The 16,443-nt window shown below is 46.9% G+C and overlaps 1 protein-coding gene across 1 annotated transcript in view; it reads right to left on the bottom strand.

Annotated features, from left to right (window-relative positions):
* NAT8L (N-acetyltransferase 8 like) overlaps positions 1–16,243 on the bottom strand; it is a 63,344-nt gene extending 47,101 nt beyond the window's left edge. The window contains exons 1-2 of the mRNA XM_027836045.1: positions 15,868–16,243; positions 12,362–12,526 (exon numbers count right to left, since the gene is read on the bottom strand). Coding sequence (XP_027691846.1) covers positions 12,362–12,526; positions 15,868–16,228 — 526 coding nt within the window. The 5' untranslated portion in view covers positions 16,229–16,243. The remainder of the gene's footprint in view (positions 1–12,361; positions 12,527–15,867) is intronic.
* Positions 16,244–16,443: the final 200 nt, after the last annotated feature.

The following is a 16,443-nucleotide window of genomic DNA, read 5'->3' as shown; positions in this document are numbered from 1 at the left end:
GAAATCCTGTATGTATGTGTATATTTACATAAATGTGTACATATGTATATGTATTGTGTGTGTCCGTGTAGGTATGTGTTTATACATGTATGCATTTGTGTCTATTTATATGTAGGCATGCATGTGTGCATTGTGTGTGCATGTATGTATGTGTGTATGCACATGCACATGTATATGTGTGTACGTGTATAGTTTTCCAAAGTTGTTTCCTGTCTATTCTTGTGTGTAGTAGAGAAAGAAATCCTGTATGTATGTCTGTATTTACATAAATGTGTGTATGGGTATATATGTATGTATGTGTATATAGGTATTGTGTATGTGTGTATATGTATTGTGTATATACATATGAGCATGTTTATATATGCGTGTATATATACGTATATGTACGTGCGTATATATAGTTTTCCAAAGTTATTTGCTATCTATTTTTTTGTATGGTAGAGAAAGGGCTGGTTTCTGGACCCAGCGCTGCTACCAATCAGTCAATATAGTACAGTGGACACAAGTACAAAGAATGAAACAATCCCTACCCTCAATGAGTTTACGTTCTAATAGGAACCCCAAAGGCATATTTAAATTTCCATAGCATAAATACAAAGTTAATAAAGCCCAGGTAGTTTGGGAAGAAGGACCCTAGCAATTGAGAGGCCCAGGAAAGAAAGGCTTCTCGAAGAAGATACTATCTGAGCTATGTCCCTTCTACGAGGGGAAGGGAAGGTGGGTGTCCATGTTCCCAGCATGGACGATGGGGCCAGCAAAAAGGCATAGTAATAGGAGGTAGAGTGTCCCGGGTGAGGACCAGAGAGAAGGCCAGTTTGTCTGGCTCACAAAGTGTGGAGGAGTGATATCCAATGAGGCTGCAAAGAGAGGTTGGGGCCAAGTTGGGGAGCCACTTAAAAGCTAAACACAGTTTATGTTTGATGCTAGAGGCAATAGGAAAGCAAAGGAGCTGCTTGAGTGGGGGAGTTATGTGGTCATATTTGTGTTTAAAGAAAATGACTTTGGCAGCAGAGCACAGGCCCAACAGGAGGGGTGAGAGAGAGACCTCAGGCAGGGATGGCATTCAAGAGACCATGAAATAATCTAGGTGAAAGGTGATGAGGGCCTGGATTCAGGTGGCAGCTGTGGGAGTGGACAGAAGGGGTAGGATAGAAGAGCTCTTGGGAAGGTGGAAACACAGTGAGATTTGGTGACCAATCTCATTGGGTGAGGAAGAGTGAGGAGTCCAGGAAAACCGAGGTTACAGACCTGAGACACTGGAAAGGCAGTGATGCCTTGGAAAGTAATAGGGAAGTTTGGAAGAGTAGAAGATTTATGGAAGGGTTTGTGAACTTGATGAATTTCTAAAAATATTTTTATAATTGCAATTCAATATAATTGATTTCCTTTGTAATCCTGATTACTTTGTTTTATGCATTTAAAAACATTATTCCAGGGGCAGCTAGGTGGCGCAGTAGATAGAGCACCGGCCCTGGAGTCAGGAGGACCAGAGTTCAATTAGCTGTGTGACCTTGGGCAAGTCACTTAACCCCACTGCCTAGCCAAAAAAACAAAACAAAACAGCAACAACATTATTCTGAGGAGTCCTTAACATACACACACACACACACACACACACACACACACACACACACACACACAATTATAAGTTTGGTTTTCAGTTTGAAATGTCCAATAAATAACTGGTAATACACTTGAAGCTCAGGGGAGAGACTGGAGCTGGATATGTAGGACCGGGACTCATCTACAGAATTTTGTTGTTGCTCAGTCGTTTCAGCCCTGTCTGACCCTTCATGACCCCTTTTGGGGTTTTCTTGACAAAGATACTGGAGCGAGTTTGCCATTTCCTTCTCCGGCTCATTTTACACTTGAGGAAACTGAGTCAAACAAGGTTAAGTGACTTACTTGTCCAGGGTCACACAGCTAATAAGTGTCTGAAGCCGGATTTGAACTCAAGAAGATAAGTCTTCCTGACTCCAGGCCCAGTGCTCTATTCACTGCACCACCTTACTGCCCCCACCTACATAAAGACAATGGTTAGCCTCGTGAAAGCTGATGGGAGTCTGGAGGGAGAAGAGAAGAGGGCCCAGGAAAGAATCTCAGGGAGCACCTACGGTTAAGGGGCATGATGTGCAGTTTGAGGTGACTGAGACAGTGGGGTCAGGCAGGTGAGGGGCAAACCAGGAGAGAGGACCAGGGTCATGAAAACCCTAGAGGAAAGAGTGGCCAACAGTGTCAAATGCAGAAGGGAAGTCAAGGAGAAGGCCTGAGCAAAGACCATCAGACTGGGTGATTTAGAGATTGCTGCTAACTGGTACAAACAGTCCTGCTGAGGAATGAGGTAGAAAGCCAGACTGCAAAGGACCATAGAGAGAGAGGGGGGAGGCAGGAGATCTAGACAACTTTTCCAAGAAGTCTAGCTGAGAAAAGAAGAGATGGGAAATGATGGCTTGAGAAAACCTCAGGGTCTAATGAAGGGTTCTGTTTTTTCAAAGATGGGAGAGAGGGAGAGAGAGTAGAGAGAAGGGAGAAATAGAGGGAAAGAGAGATGGTGGGGGGAGGAGAGAGGGGGGAGAAAGTGAAAAGGAATAGAGGGAGAGAAAGATAGAGGGGGATAATGGAGGGAGGAGATATGGGGAGAAAGAAAGGGGGACAGAAAGGGGAAAGAGAGAGGAAATAGATGGTGAGGGGAGGAGGGAGAGCGAGATGGGAGGGGGAGAGCGAGATGGGAGGGGGAGAGCGAGATGGGAGGGGGAGAGCGAGACGGGAGGGGGGAGAGTGAGACAGGAAAGGGGAGAGAGTAAGAGAGAGAAAGGCGGGATCGGAGAGAGAGACAGAAAGACAGAGACAGAGACAGACGGGAGGGAGAGATACAGGAGAGAGACGAGACAGAGACGGAATGACAGGGAGAGGAATAGGGAGAGAGAGAGACATGGAAGAGAGACAGAGAGATGGGGACAGAGAGATGGGGAGAGAGAGAGATGGGGAGAGAGAAAGACGGGGACAGAGAGAGACGGGGAGAGAGAGAGACAGGGAGAGAGAGAAAGACGGGGAGAGAGAGGTAGGGGAGAGGGAGAGAGAAAGTGAGGAGAAGGAGAGACAGGAAGAGAAAGGGAGAGATAGGGAGGAAGAAGGAGATGGAGAGGGAAAGAAGGAAGAAAAGAGAGAAAGAGAAGTAGAGGGAGGGTTCTCTAACCTGCAGATCCACCACTCCTTCACCTTAACTGTCAGGGCATGTTTCCTCATCTGGAAAAGGGAATAACAATCCCTGCAGCATGCCCCTTGTAATGTTGTGAAGAATGTCCCTAAATGGAATGACATGCTTTAAGTGACTATACAAATGTCCAGTAATCATAACTAGCCTCGTTCCTCACGTGTAAAATGGGCATTGTGATGGCTGTGCTCACAGAGACGCGGTGACAACCCAAGGAAACGTAAAGGGAGGAGGCTGAGCCAGGTCCCTTCTAGCTCTAAATTAGGATGCTGAAGATGCTCTGTATTAAGAACAGCCACATTTCTGTTGTGCTGCCAGGTTCACAAAGCCCTCTCCTCGCCGCAACCTCTCAAATTGGTGTATTATTAGTAAAGGCTCCACGTCATCCTCTAAAAAGTTCTCTCCCTGAGTTTTCAGAGGCTCTGCCAGCAGAGGACGAGCCGTGACCTGCAGAGCCCACTGCTGACCAATGTCCAGGCAAGCTGAGCCCAGAGGCCTGGCATTTTCAGATACAGGGATTCATGAAACCAATCAAAATACACAAAGATCTTGTTCAATTCCATTTCAAAGCAGCAGTGGTAGAAAGGGAAGGTGCGGGGGTACAAATCACAGTTTCAAGCCAAGTTGCTAACATCTGTTCACACTGACTTAACTGTGGGTTCATATCACCCTCGTAAAGGAACTGAACTCTGTACCAAAAAAGAAGGCCTATAGTCTACTGGATGGACCCCCTTCTCAGGGCGACTGATATTTTCTAATATAGCGCCTACTGTGCGCAAGGTCTCTAGCTAGACACTGAAGACACAGACATAAAGACTAAACAAAATAGTGCCTGCCCACAACCTAATGGGAGGATGTTGCTAGGTAGGAAGCTAAGTAAAGCAATAGACCGAGTTGGGGAAGACCCAAGTTCAAACCCCACATTTATGACATCCTATATCTCTGAGGCAGCTTGTGGCATAGTGGATAGAGTACTGGACTTAAAAAGACCTGAGTTCAAATCCTGCCTCAGACACTTACTACCTGTGTGACCCTGGGTAAAATACTTAACCTCTCTTAGCCTCAGCGTCCTCATCTGAAAAATGGGCATAATAATAACACCCAACTCCCAAGGTTGTTATGAGAATCAAATAAGGTCATTTTTGTAAAGCACTTAGCACAGTGCCTGGCACATAGTATATGCTATATAAATATTAGGTATTGTTATTGTTGCTGCTGTTGTTGTTGTTGTTGTTATTGTACGTGCAGCACTTTGTAGACCTTAAAGTGCTATATGAATACTAGCTATTATTATTATTATGCAACATTGTACACAAGCAAGTGTAATTCAGGGCAAAATGTGGTGAAGACAGAGACTCAGAAAAAAAGTATACTGAGAAATGTGAGGGGAAGAAGGGAGAAATCATATTTTGCTGGGGGAGGAGGAGGGAACCCAAGAAAGGGCTGGCACCTAAACTGAGCCCTAAAGCAAAAGGGTTTCTAAGGATTCCAAGGATTCAAGAAAATCCGAGAAAAAGGATTCCAAGAAGCAGCAAAAAAAGGTATAAGAACATTCCTGGTGATGACACAGAGTCATAAGATGAGAAGAGGAGATCAGGGATTAGGCCAGTTTGTATAGAAGGTAGAGTCCATGAAGGGAAGAAATGAGAGATAAGCCTGGAATGGGAGATTAGAAACCTCTCTGGAATATTCCTAGAAGGCGGCTACTACCTCAAGGTTCAAGAGGCACCCACTCCAAAAACTGTAACTCACAAGACCCCACCAGTGCTCTTTCCATTAACAGTCAGCCAATAGTCACAATTAGCTTGAAACAAAGGCATTTATGAAGATGGTATAGTCAGTAAGACTAATAGCTACAAAACAATTCCCACCCACTCCCATGAACTGGGGTACCCCGTCACACAAATACACACAGTACTAGGAGGAAGAGTAGGCACAAACTTAGAGCACAATTATAGTGAAGCACACGTGAGGCCAGGACCCCAATGTCTTTCTTTTTTTCTCTTCTCAGAGTCCTCACACTATTCCTTCCCCCTGTGTGGAAGTAGCTTAGCTGGGTTCCCTGGGTCTATTCCTCTCCACACATCAGTTCCTATCTACTAGGGATAATTCCCCCTTGGGTCCATGGTCAGCTCTCTTCTCTGCTTCCAGGGGGTCACACTCCTGAAGTTGCTCTCTCACTTATGGCAGCTCTAATTATTAGAAAGTTTTTCCTAACATCAAGACTAAACCTGTGTTTTCACAAATTCCACACATCTTTTCTGGTTTTGCCTTCTGGTGCCAAACAAAATAAGTATGACCCCTCTTCTGCAGGACATCCCTTCATAAGTAGGATATGCAAAATGGGAGTTGAGTGGAGAGGACAGGTGTCATCTGTACAGAAGTGATCATTAAAGCCAGAAGATGGGATGAGGTCACCCAGAGAGAAAGTATAGAAAGAGAAGAATGCTGAGGACAGAACAATTGACAGAACAATATGGAAGGGGCACAGTAAATCATCCAAGGAGACAGAAGAGGGGGCAGGAAAGCTAAGAGAAGAGAGAATTTCAAGAGCTCTCCTCTAATTCTCAGATCTCCCCTCCTCAGAACCCTGAAGCCACCAAGTCACTTGGTGAAGGTCACTTTCATATTCAAGACATTTAATTCACTGCAATCCAGACTGTGGGTCAATATCCAGTCCCAGGATCTTCTCAGGCCTGAGCAGAAAGATGCTAAAGGGAGAAAAACCCAGGTCCTTCCAGAGCTTAAAAAAAGCCAAATGGACCCCTTAAGACCTTTTCCAGAATCCCAGCCAGATAGACCCATAGAATATACACTATCTGAACTGGAAGGGCCCTTTACAATCCATGTGGTCCCACCCTCTCATTTTAAACTGTGACCCAGAAAGATACCTCCACAAGATGTCACTAAGTAACTGGTACCACCAGAACATGAATTCAGGTCTCCTAATTCCCAGTCAAGGTCTCGCCTCTCTTTTCTTTATGATCGTTGTTGTTTTGTCCTTCATTCTCAAAGAGGACCATGACATCAGGGAGGTGATACCATGACATGCAGGTGAATTGGATTTAAGTGAGGGAGGGCTGTGCAGAGTAATAACAGTTCCCATTTTGATTACACTATAATATAAAATAAAGTGCTTGACTTACAAAACTCCTAACTTATAAAATGCAGGTATCATACCTCCCATTTTACAGATGAACATTCTAAGGCCCAGAGAAGAGAATTATTTTGTCCAGAGTCATACAGCCAATTAAGTGTCACATCTGAGGATTCAAATCCAGTTCTCATTATGACCAAGTCGAGCTTAACTTTTCATTCCAGCACATTGCCTTTCCTTTATAACTCCTGTGTTCTCTCCTACCAATACTTGGCCAATGAATAAAAAGACATTTGTAAGCCTCCCACTTTATTAATTACCCCTTTCTGCCTCTCTCCCAGTTCCCCAGTGCTAAAAATGCTCTCTGCCTATAAAGGAAAGGTAGTCCAGGTAAAGTAGAAATGCAATTGGACATTGAAGCTATGGTGCCTCTGGGTGTGCTTGTGATTAGGGCCAATGCCATCCTCACTATGGTCCAGGGAATGGTCTTCAGCAAGTACCTTCTGGTAGAACTACTTAGCTTGTGTGTATATAATATTTCAAGCCTGTGACACAGAGGAAAAAGTCTTGATCTTAGAAGACCCAAGTTGAGTCCTGGGGGACCTTGGAAAAATACTTCATTTTCTCAGAACCTTAGTTTCCTCCTCTGTCAAATGCAAATAATATTTGCCCTACCTATTTCACCAGGAGGTAGCTGGTGGCACAGTGAATAGAGCACTGGGCCTAGAGTCAGAAAGACCTGAGCTCAAATCTGGCCTCAGACACTTCCTAGCTGTATAACCCTGGGCAAGTCACTTAACCCTGTTTGCCTCACTTTCCTCATCTCTAAAATGAGCTAGATAAGGAAATGGCAAAGCACTATAGTATCTTTGACAAGAAAACCCCATGGACAGGATTGGTGTGCTATGGTCCATGGGGTCACAAAGAGTCATAGACATGACTGAACAACAATTTCATCAAATGATCATGAAGAAAGGGTTTTGTAAACATTAAAAGTCCTACAAAAACATTCCAATAGTCCAAAGGATGGTAGTAACAGCTAGGATTTATAAGGTTTATGAAGTGTTTTACATGTGACGTTTTTTTATCCTCATGAAGACCCCTGGGAGGTAGGTGTTATTATTATCCCCATTTTACAGATGAGGAAACTGAGAGGTTAAGTGCTTTGCCCAGGGTCATACAGCTGAGTGTCTGAGGGAGGATCTGAACTCATATCTTCCCAATTTCAAGTCCAAAGGCCTATCTGCTTTGCCTGCTGGATGTCTCAGGGAACTGGGATGATATCAATGTGACTATTTCTTCCAGCAATGCTGATGACAGCTACCCTTGCCTGCTGATCCTGTATGACATTGGTTTATGTCCTTCTTGAGCCCACTCAGGGAAGGATGTGGGGGAGGAAAGGAGACCCATCTGATGTGTCAAAGGAATTCTCTTGCCATCAAGGAGATGCCAGTGAAGCCTGTGGGCTTTCCACTGATATAGCTCTCACCCAGTGACCAGCCCACCTCTATTTTCAATCATACCTTTTTAGGATGACAAAGGATGTTGGGAAAAAAATATGTACTACAATCTCACAACCATTCTCCCATCTGATCTGTCAATAGCCCTGTGAGGGGATTATTACGTCCATTTGGCAGATGGGGGAACTCATGCTCAAAGAGTTAAGGTGACTTGCCTAAGGTAACACAGCTTGCAAATGAATAACTGGTAGTATTCGAATCCAAGCCTTCCGACTATTATCCAATACCATCCTGTCTCCCCTACAAAGCAAAACCTCCACTAAAAGGGAGATCTAGCTAAGTAGAACCCTCAAAGAAATGAAAAATTTTAGGAATTTCAACTTTTGAAAGAAAAAGATGAAAACCACACACAAAACACACACAAAAAAAGTACATATAAGGGATTTAGCAAAAGTAAACAAACTCACCAGGAGTATCCTAAGCCTCAAGGAATTCATGGCGCTCAGTCTCCTACACCTTCTCCATCTCCATCCATAAGCCTGGGCACTAAGAATTCACATTCAGCCAAGTCTCCTCCAACACTTCCATCCCTACCCACAGGCCTGGGCAGTGAGAATTTCCGTTCAGCCCAGTTTCCTCTACTTTCCCCATCTCCAACTTCATCTTCAACAAACGTTAATTAACCATGTACTATGTGCAGGACCTGGAGAGGGGGCACTGCAAAGGACACAAAAGAGGAACATGACACGGTCCTCCCCTCAGGTGGCTCACAGTCGAGGAGGGGTCGATCTCACACACACATAAACATAATACACAATGAGTTCTCAAGAAGTACAAGCAAAGGGTTCTTTGAGGTCTATGGAGAAGAAAAGGCACCAGGGAAGGCTTCTTGGAAGAAGCAGCCTTATTAAAGACTCATCTCTACCCCAAAGCCAAGAAACTGAGAGCTAGCACAAAGGCTCGTGGCCCTGAGCATCTGCCAATGACTTGAACTTACTTTGATTAACAAAGACATTCCTAGGGGGATACACATAGGGACTGGACCTAGGATTTAACCAGTATAGGGAACTCCTAGATCTACCAGTGCTGGGCCACACCTTCTCTGTGACTTGTGGGCTGGGGAAGGAGGGGAGGTCTAGAGCACTGAGAGGTTAAGTTACTTGCCCAGAGTCCCACAGCCAGTACATGTCAGAGGCAAGACCTGAACCCTGGCCTTTGTGGCTTCAAGGCCATCAAACTATACCTTATTCTCATTGCAAAAAAGAGTCCCTTTTAATCTGTTACCTCATTGGATCATCACAACTCTCGTGGTTGTGCTCCAAGAAGTATTACCCCCTTGTAACAGAAGTGGAAACCTGTGCCCAGAGTGAACAGGATTTCCACAAGGTCACACAGCAAGGACTTGAATGCAGATCTCCTGACTTCTTATCCAATGCCTTTTCTATAACACTGTGCTGCTACTGTTTGGAGTTGGGCAATTGAGAAAGATTTTCAGCTAATAAGTGGGAAAGAGGACTAGGCTTGGAATCAGGAGATGTAGGTTCAAATCCTGGCTCTGACATTCACTATGTGACCCTGGGTTTCTCCTTTCTAAGCCTCAGTTTCCTCATCTGCAAAATGGGTACCATGAGGCTTGCCCTACTGACTTAATAGGGTTGTGTAATGAGGAAAGTTTTGTAAACAGTACAGAAATGTGAGTTATTTTTAAAATCACAGCAACAATAATAATAATGATGAAAGATTTGGGGGAGTTATACCATCATTAACAGGAAAACTTATTTAACCACAAGTCCCCATCCCCCAGACATCCTGATTATTCATTGGTTTCATCAAATATGTGCAACTTTAAAAGTTTACCTATAAAATTGGAAATTAGTGGGGGAAAAGATGGAAACCAAGCAAAACTGGGGTACCAAGAAGGAACAAGGGAAGCTCATCCTGCACAAGACAGAACCAGAAATATAACCAGAAATTCCATCACCCAGGGCAAATTTGATCCTATTGGGACAGGGAGAAGGCTAAGGCATGATCACTTCTGTGCAAGGTTAAGGCAGATTAGAAATAGGTTAAGGAAGATGAGAAGCAAGAGAATTGAGAGGCCAAAGTGTTGGAAGAGGGCAGGGATGAGGTCATGGTCAATAAAATATTTCTTAAGTACCCACTACTTGGCCAGGCACTGTGCTAAATGCTGGGCATACAAATACAAAAAGAAATACAATCCTTGTCCTCAAGAAGCTTACATTTCTTTTTTTTTTAACATTTTTTTTCCCTGATGGGCAATGGGGGTTAAGTGACTTGCCCAGGGTCACACAGCTAGTAAGTGTTATGTGTCTGAGGCCAGATTTGAACTCAGGTCTTCCTGAATTCAGGGCCAGTGCTCTATCCACTGCGCCACCTAGCTGCCCCAAGAAGCTTACTTTTCAACGAGGATGACAACACACAAAAGAAAGCTGAAAAGATAGGAGGGAAGACAGGAGGTATCCATGATAGGGGGATGGTGGAGAAGTAATTTTTTAAAAAGTCTAAATTGAATGCAGCCAGATGAGAAATGAAGAGTGGGAAAGGAGAGATCTGAGGAAGTATCTGTCCTGGCCCCTCTCCTTAAATGGAGGCATTTGTGGCTCTGCCCTCTAATTAGCAGGCGCTGATGAGGTATGAGCAACAAGGCATCGCATCATGTATTTTCCAAGATGATGAGACTTCCCAAAAATGAGTTTACCAGGGCCAAGATGGAGAGACCAAATGAGTGCCTGGAGAAGCCAAAGAAGGATGAGAGATGGAGAAGACTGAAGTGATTGACGAGAGGGCAGAGTGTCCTGGAGGTCCACAGATCACAGCAACAAGTGTCCAGACAGGCTGGAGTAAACTTTCAAAGAGAGATGGTTGCTTGCAGAGTGATGCTGAGTGATGGGAAATCACCACCGGGGAGCAAGGAGCATGGCAGTTCTTCCTTCTGGCCATGTGTAAGAGATGCCTGAAAGAGGCAGCCAGCCTTACCAAGCTACCAAGAAGTAGCACCTTCAGGAGAAAGCTAGTCCAAGTGAGCACCAAGAAGATGGAAAGAATTCGAGAAGAGATCCAAGGATAAAGATATGTTTGTAAACAATAGATGAGCTTTCCACAGGACACAGTGGAAAGGGAGGTCAGAGGAGAACAGGAACGAGCAAAGGCTAGGGTTGAGCTGGCTAGGGATGAGAGGGTCTTGGCACCCAGAGAAATAGTCTCACCATGGATCCCGTCATTAGAGAGAACATAGCCTATCTCATTCTCCAAACTCCATTGTCAGAAACCCCACTCCCTCACCCTGTCCCTGAGCTGCCTTCTCCCCACCAACCCGTAAGGGGGTATGAGTTGGCAGTGGACCAAAAGTTATAGGAAGGGCAGCGTCTAAACCCTGGCAGGAAAAAAGCAGCGCCCCCCCCAAGTGTTGGGGCCTGAGGCCAAGTTCCAGCTGCCCAGCATTCATTATGGCTATACCTAAAGTTCACAGCATTTGTGGGGAACAGAAAGTAAAACACCAAAAATAAAAGATGTCTACAAAACACTGGAGCCAACTGTCCCGGCCCCAGGCCCTGAGGAAAACCTACAGCTCTCTGCCTACCCGATGATCTAGTGTAGCAGCACAACTACATTTCCCGGAGTGTCAAACTCACAGATGCCCAAGTCTGTAGATTAGGAGCTGTAACAACCAAGGACACTATTTACAATGGTACCACTCCTGCAGCCCCACCTCGTCAGTTCCACCAAACCTGCAAACATCTAAGCAAGGAGGCGTGAAAAGGAAGCCTCTTTCTTTAGCTGGAAGGGCCCACAGAGATCATCCACTTCAATCCTCTCACTACACTGGCAGAAAAACTTGAGGCCCTGATCAAAGTGACTTACAGGGTAACAGGATGTAGGGTAGGAAGAGGCTTTAAAGATTATCTAGATCCAACCACCCATTTTACAGATTAGGAAACTGAGGCCAGGAAAGCAGAACTGATAGGTAGCAGAGCCAACCTTCAAATCCTAAATTTTCTTGAGCCAAGTCCAGAACTCTATACCTCCACAGTTCTTATACACAATGCCAAAGCCAAGAGCAGCCCATCGGGCTCTGCCTTCAAAGAGCATATTCTAGAAAGTCCAACAGAACTCCAAGCTCAATGTTTGTCCCATTTTCCCTGCCCCACCCCTAGGATGCTCTTCCTGAGACCCCAAGAACAAAGGCTCGAACACCTATAACACTTTAAAGTTTACAAAGCACTTTCCTCAAATCAACCCAGTGAGGCAGGTGGCACAAGTATTATCCCCATTTTACAGATGACTAAACTGAGGCTCAGGACTAGGGAGTGGCTTGCTCCCTTGTCATACCCATGAGTAGCAGAGGCAGGCCTCCAAGTCAGGCCTCTTGCTACCAAGGCCATTAAGATGTCTCCACTACATCTCATCGCCTCAAGAAGCCCCAACTGTTTGTTCGTGGTTTGGGGCTCTCTACTTTTATCTTTTTCAAGGAGCAGCATTTCAGTCCAGCTGAATGGTCCCACTTTGCACTGGCCACACAAGGGGCTCCCCAGGGTGGCCTCCCCATGGCTGTAGCATCCCCATACTCACCTGGAGGCTTCATGTAGTACTGCTCGATATCAGCCATGTCTGTGTGCAGTGCACACTCCAGGTAGGTGAGGATCACCTTCCGGCTGTAGTAATACCTCATGGCCAGAAGGAAGACAGGCACGAAGCAGGTGAGCAACAGACATCTGGTCAGTACAAAGCACAGCACTGCGGAAGAGAAGGGAAGAAAGGGAGAGACTGCAAACCCATCATCTGGGGTCAACAGCTGGGCCGGCTGCTGCAAGAGACAGGCCATTCCCTCCCTCCCTTCCCCATCCCATCACCCAGCAACAAACAATTCACCAGCACGGCCCAAAGCAGCCACTCCACAGCAAAAGTCCAGTTCCTGCTCATCTCAAGAAGGCACTTGGAGGGAGAAAAATTGTATTTCCTTCATCTTTTAAGGACATAAATAATAGCAGCTTATGAGTCTACACTATATGATAGGGAAACTGAGGCCCTGAATTGGGAAGGGACTTACATGATAAGGGAACTTAGAGATGGAAGATCATCCAGGTCCAACCACTCACTTTCCAGATAAGGAAACTAAGGCCCTATATGTATAAAGGGCTTTCTCCACAGCAGCATTGTCAGGTGGATAGAGCAAGTATCAATAGTCCCATTTTAAAGCTTAGGAAACTGAGGCAGAGAGAGGTTTAAGTGACTAACCCAAAGCCACAGAATTCCAAACCTAGAAGAAAAGACCTAGTTCAAGCTCCCTATTTTCATGTCATGGTACCAAACTGTCAATGTCAGGAATTCAATCTAGTTTTCCTGACCACCTCCCGATGAGGAGGAAGAGGAATTAAGAAATGGCAAAGTAGAGAGCAACGGCTATGCTGAGGAAGAAGAAGGCAGGCAGGCAAGAGCCGGAGGTTGGGGAAGGAGGAGGCCTTGGTTCCTTGACTGTACCAAGCCCAGATTCCTGTCCTGGGGTGCGGCGGACTGACGCACATTTCCTAAATCCCACACAGGCAAGGAAATTGCAATCAGTCCATTTCTGAGACTGGGCACAGCAGAGTTCCACGGAGCCTTCTTCCCCCAGCTAAAGTGTTTGGTGGGTGGGTTGGGATGGAGGAGAGGTAGAGACAAGGTGCTGGGTACAGAGGGTCTATCAGGCAGGAGATACCTAAGCCTCTGCTGGTGAAGAAAATTAGATCACTCTAGAGAAATGTGAAGGGGGGGAGGGGACCCATATCATTAACTCTTAAGGCCAAGGGTCATTCCCAGCTCTGGTTAGTGAACCACTAGAAGCTTACCTTGTATACCTCCTACACCAGACTTAAGCAGCCTTTCTGTGTTTGTTGCAGCATTTCTACATGCTGGCTAGACAGATTTCCAATGGGATAGATGAGGGCGCTCAAAATCAAGAATGGTTAAGTATTCCTCCCGGGTCTCACTGCTATTCCCCTTCTCCTAGTCCCTTCTGAACCTAGGAATAACGGATACTCTCCCTCTGACTTCTTTCTTTCTCTCTGTATGTCTGTCTCGGTGTCCGTTTCTGTGTGCCTCTGTTTCTCTCTGTCTCTCTGTTTCTCCCTGTCTCCTGGAGCTGGAGATCTTCCCCTCATAAATTAACACTTGGAGGCTGTGCTGAGCCAGCCTCCCCCGTCTTGATAAATTATATATAGTCACACTTCCCTGGCAGAGCATCAATTGCCCTTATCAACCGTCCTCAGCATCTCCTGCAACCTTTGCTAACCACCCCCATCTCATTCAAGGCAAGAGTACCTTGGGCTCTGACCTCTCCCTGTCCCAAAATATACTGTCCAAGCCCAAAGTCACAAGAGCATGAAAGCCGGAAAACCGGGGGGGGGGGGGAGGGAGGGAGGGGGAGAGAGGGAGAGAGAGAGAGAGAGAGAGAAAGGGAGGGAGGGAGGGAGGGAGGGAGGGATGGAGGGAGAGGGTGGGTGGTTAAAAGACAGAGAAAATGAGAAAGCAAAACCCAAAAAGGGAAGGGGGGATGGAGTGTGGGGAGGAAAGGGTGAGAGAGAGGTGAGAGAAGATAAGAGTGAAGGAAGCATCAGAAGTGATGGAGGAGATGGAGAAAGAAGAGAGAGTGAAAAGGGAAACGAGTCATAATATGAAAAAGAAGAATGGAGACACAGGACATAGTAAGGATAGATGGACAACAGCGTAAGGAACACTGGAGAGAGAAGAGACAGTGAGGCAAAGGGAAGAGCAGGCTTTCCCTTGAGTAGAATCTGGTACCTAACATGCTTTGGAGAGTGCTCAGAGCAGGGCAGCCAGGGCACCCTCACAGGAGCTTCAAGTCTCTTCAACAGAAAATGACAAATCGACCCCCCCACCCCTTTACTGTCCGTCCCACCCGCACGCCCACTCCCCACAAACCCAGTCTACGGAGAAAAACAACAACTCAGCTTCTCCCACTCAGCTGAGGGCAGACGTAGGGAAGGGGGAAGACTTGGCATGTATTCTGCCCCAAGGCAGCAGCAAGTTCCTCCACCTCGGGCCGAGGGGCTGGCGAATAAGGGCGGAAGGGAGGCCTGCTTTTGACCTGGGCGGTATTGCACTCTGCCAGCCCGAGCTGACCAGTCCCGGAGGCGGCGGAGAGAATTCCACCAGCTCTCCCGCCAGCTCCACTCGCAACCCGACCCGCACCTTGGTCTCTAGGTTACGGTGGAATCCTGTTTCCCTCGGGTGGAGGGGCTCTAGGACAGAGAAGGAGAGTTCGAGCGTCCAGCTCCCCTGAAGAAGGGGAAAATGGGACTGGGAAGGGCGGGGGGGGGGGGTATAGGGGAAGACGAAGAGAGTGGAAGGAATCGAAAAAGGGAGGGAGCTGCCAAGGAGCAGCTCCATTCATCCCACTCTGGCACTGGGTCCCCTGCTGCTCCCGTGGCTGCCCCCTCCCCTCCATCAGCCACGGGGCTGATAGGCCTCCCACGGTCAAGAGGAAATGCGTCCACAACCCCCGCCCCCCAACCCCACCAAGAGACCCGGCATATAAAAGACTCCCTTGGGCTTGCTTTTAACTCCTCTGCCCAAGTCTGAGCCTGTAAATTGTGCATCCTCTTCTAGAACTGAGAATATGCATGTGTCCGTTTATAGACTGGCTGCATTGTGCGTGTGTGGTGTGCGCGTGTATATGTGTGTGTGCGAGCGAGAGTGAGTGAGTGAGAGAGAGAGAGAGAGTGAGAGAGAGTGTGTGTCTGTGTATGTCTGTGTATGTCTGTGTGTGTCTGTGTGTGTCTGTCTGGGGATTCTGAATGCATTCGTGGAGTGCTGCGCTCCGGGGACTGGATTCGGAGGGAGTTTTTTGCACACTGCGGGATGTCTAGCTGCTTCTGCGGCTAGAGAGGCAAGGAAAGGGAGGTGTAGCGCGTGGGGATCTAGAAGTATCTGCGCCAAAAATACAGACCCGTGAAACGACAGGATGGGAAGGAAGGAGGACATATCCTGTAACTGAGGCCACGAACGGCCTCTGTATCCCATGCTCGCGTCCTAGCACCCCACACCGCGGAGGGGGCGCGAACAAATTGGCTACTTACACGCCAGGAGCACATACATCAGCTGCGTGAACGGCTGCTGCTTCAGGCCCCGGAACGCCGTGTTGGGGATTCTCTCCATGATGCCGTCATAGAAGATGCGGCGCACCGTGTCTTGCTCTGCAGGGTGGAACTCGCGGATGCAAACGTGGTCCTTTTTACCATCTTCACCCGCCACCTCACCGGCCGCCGTGCTGGGGGGCGGCATCGGCGGCGCCGGGGAGGGCGCTGAGCCGCCGGAGAGCGAGGGCCACATCTGGGAGGAGGACACGATCACTGTGTCTTTCTTGGAGCCGGGGATGGTGTCATGATCTTCTGCCACGATTTTCGTCTCGCAAACCATTTTGGGAGACAGACAATGCATGCAAACTGGCCGGGAAAGAGACTAGGTGTGCAAAAAATAATAAATAAATCTTAACTTAAATACCAGAATATCTTTTAAAAGGAATGCCGTGAGTGGGCTCTTCTTTCCCCCCCTCCCCCCAATCCTGTGGTTGGTCGTTTATGAGCCCGAAACGGATGGAACCAGCTGGAAAGATAGAAAGGAACAGCGGTGCATTTTGGAGAAGTATTTATAAT

Source organism: Vombatus ursinus, unplaced genomic scaffold (genome assembly GCF_900497805.2).
Source record: "Vombatus ursinus unplaced genomic scaffold, bare-nosed wombat genome assembly UNPS02014818.1, whole genome shotgun sequence".
In the NCBI taxonomy this organism is placed as follows: Eukaryota; Metazoa; Chordata; class Mammalia; order Diprotodontia; family Vombatidae; genus Vombatus; species Vombatus ursinus.
This window is presented reverse-complemented; position numbering and strand designations above follow the sequence as displayed.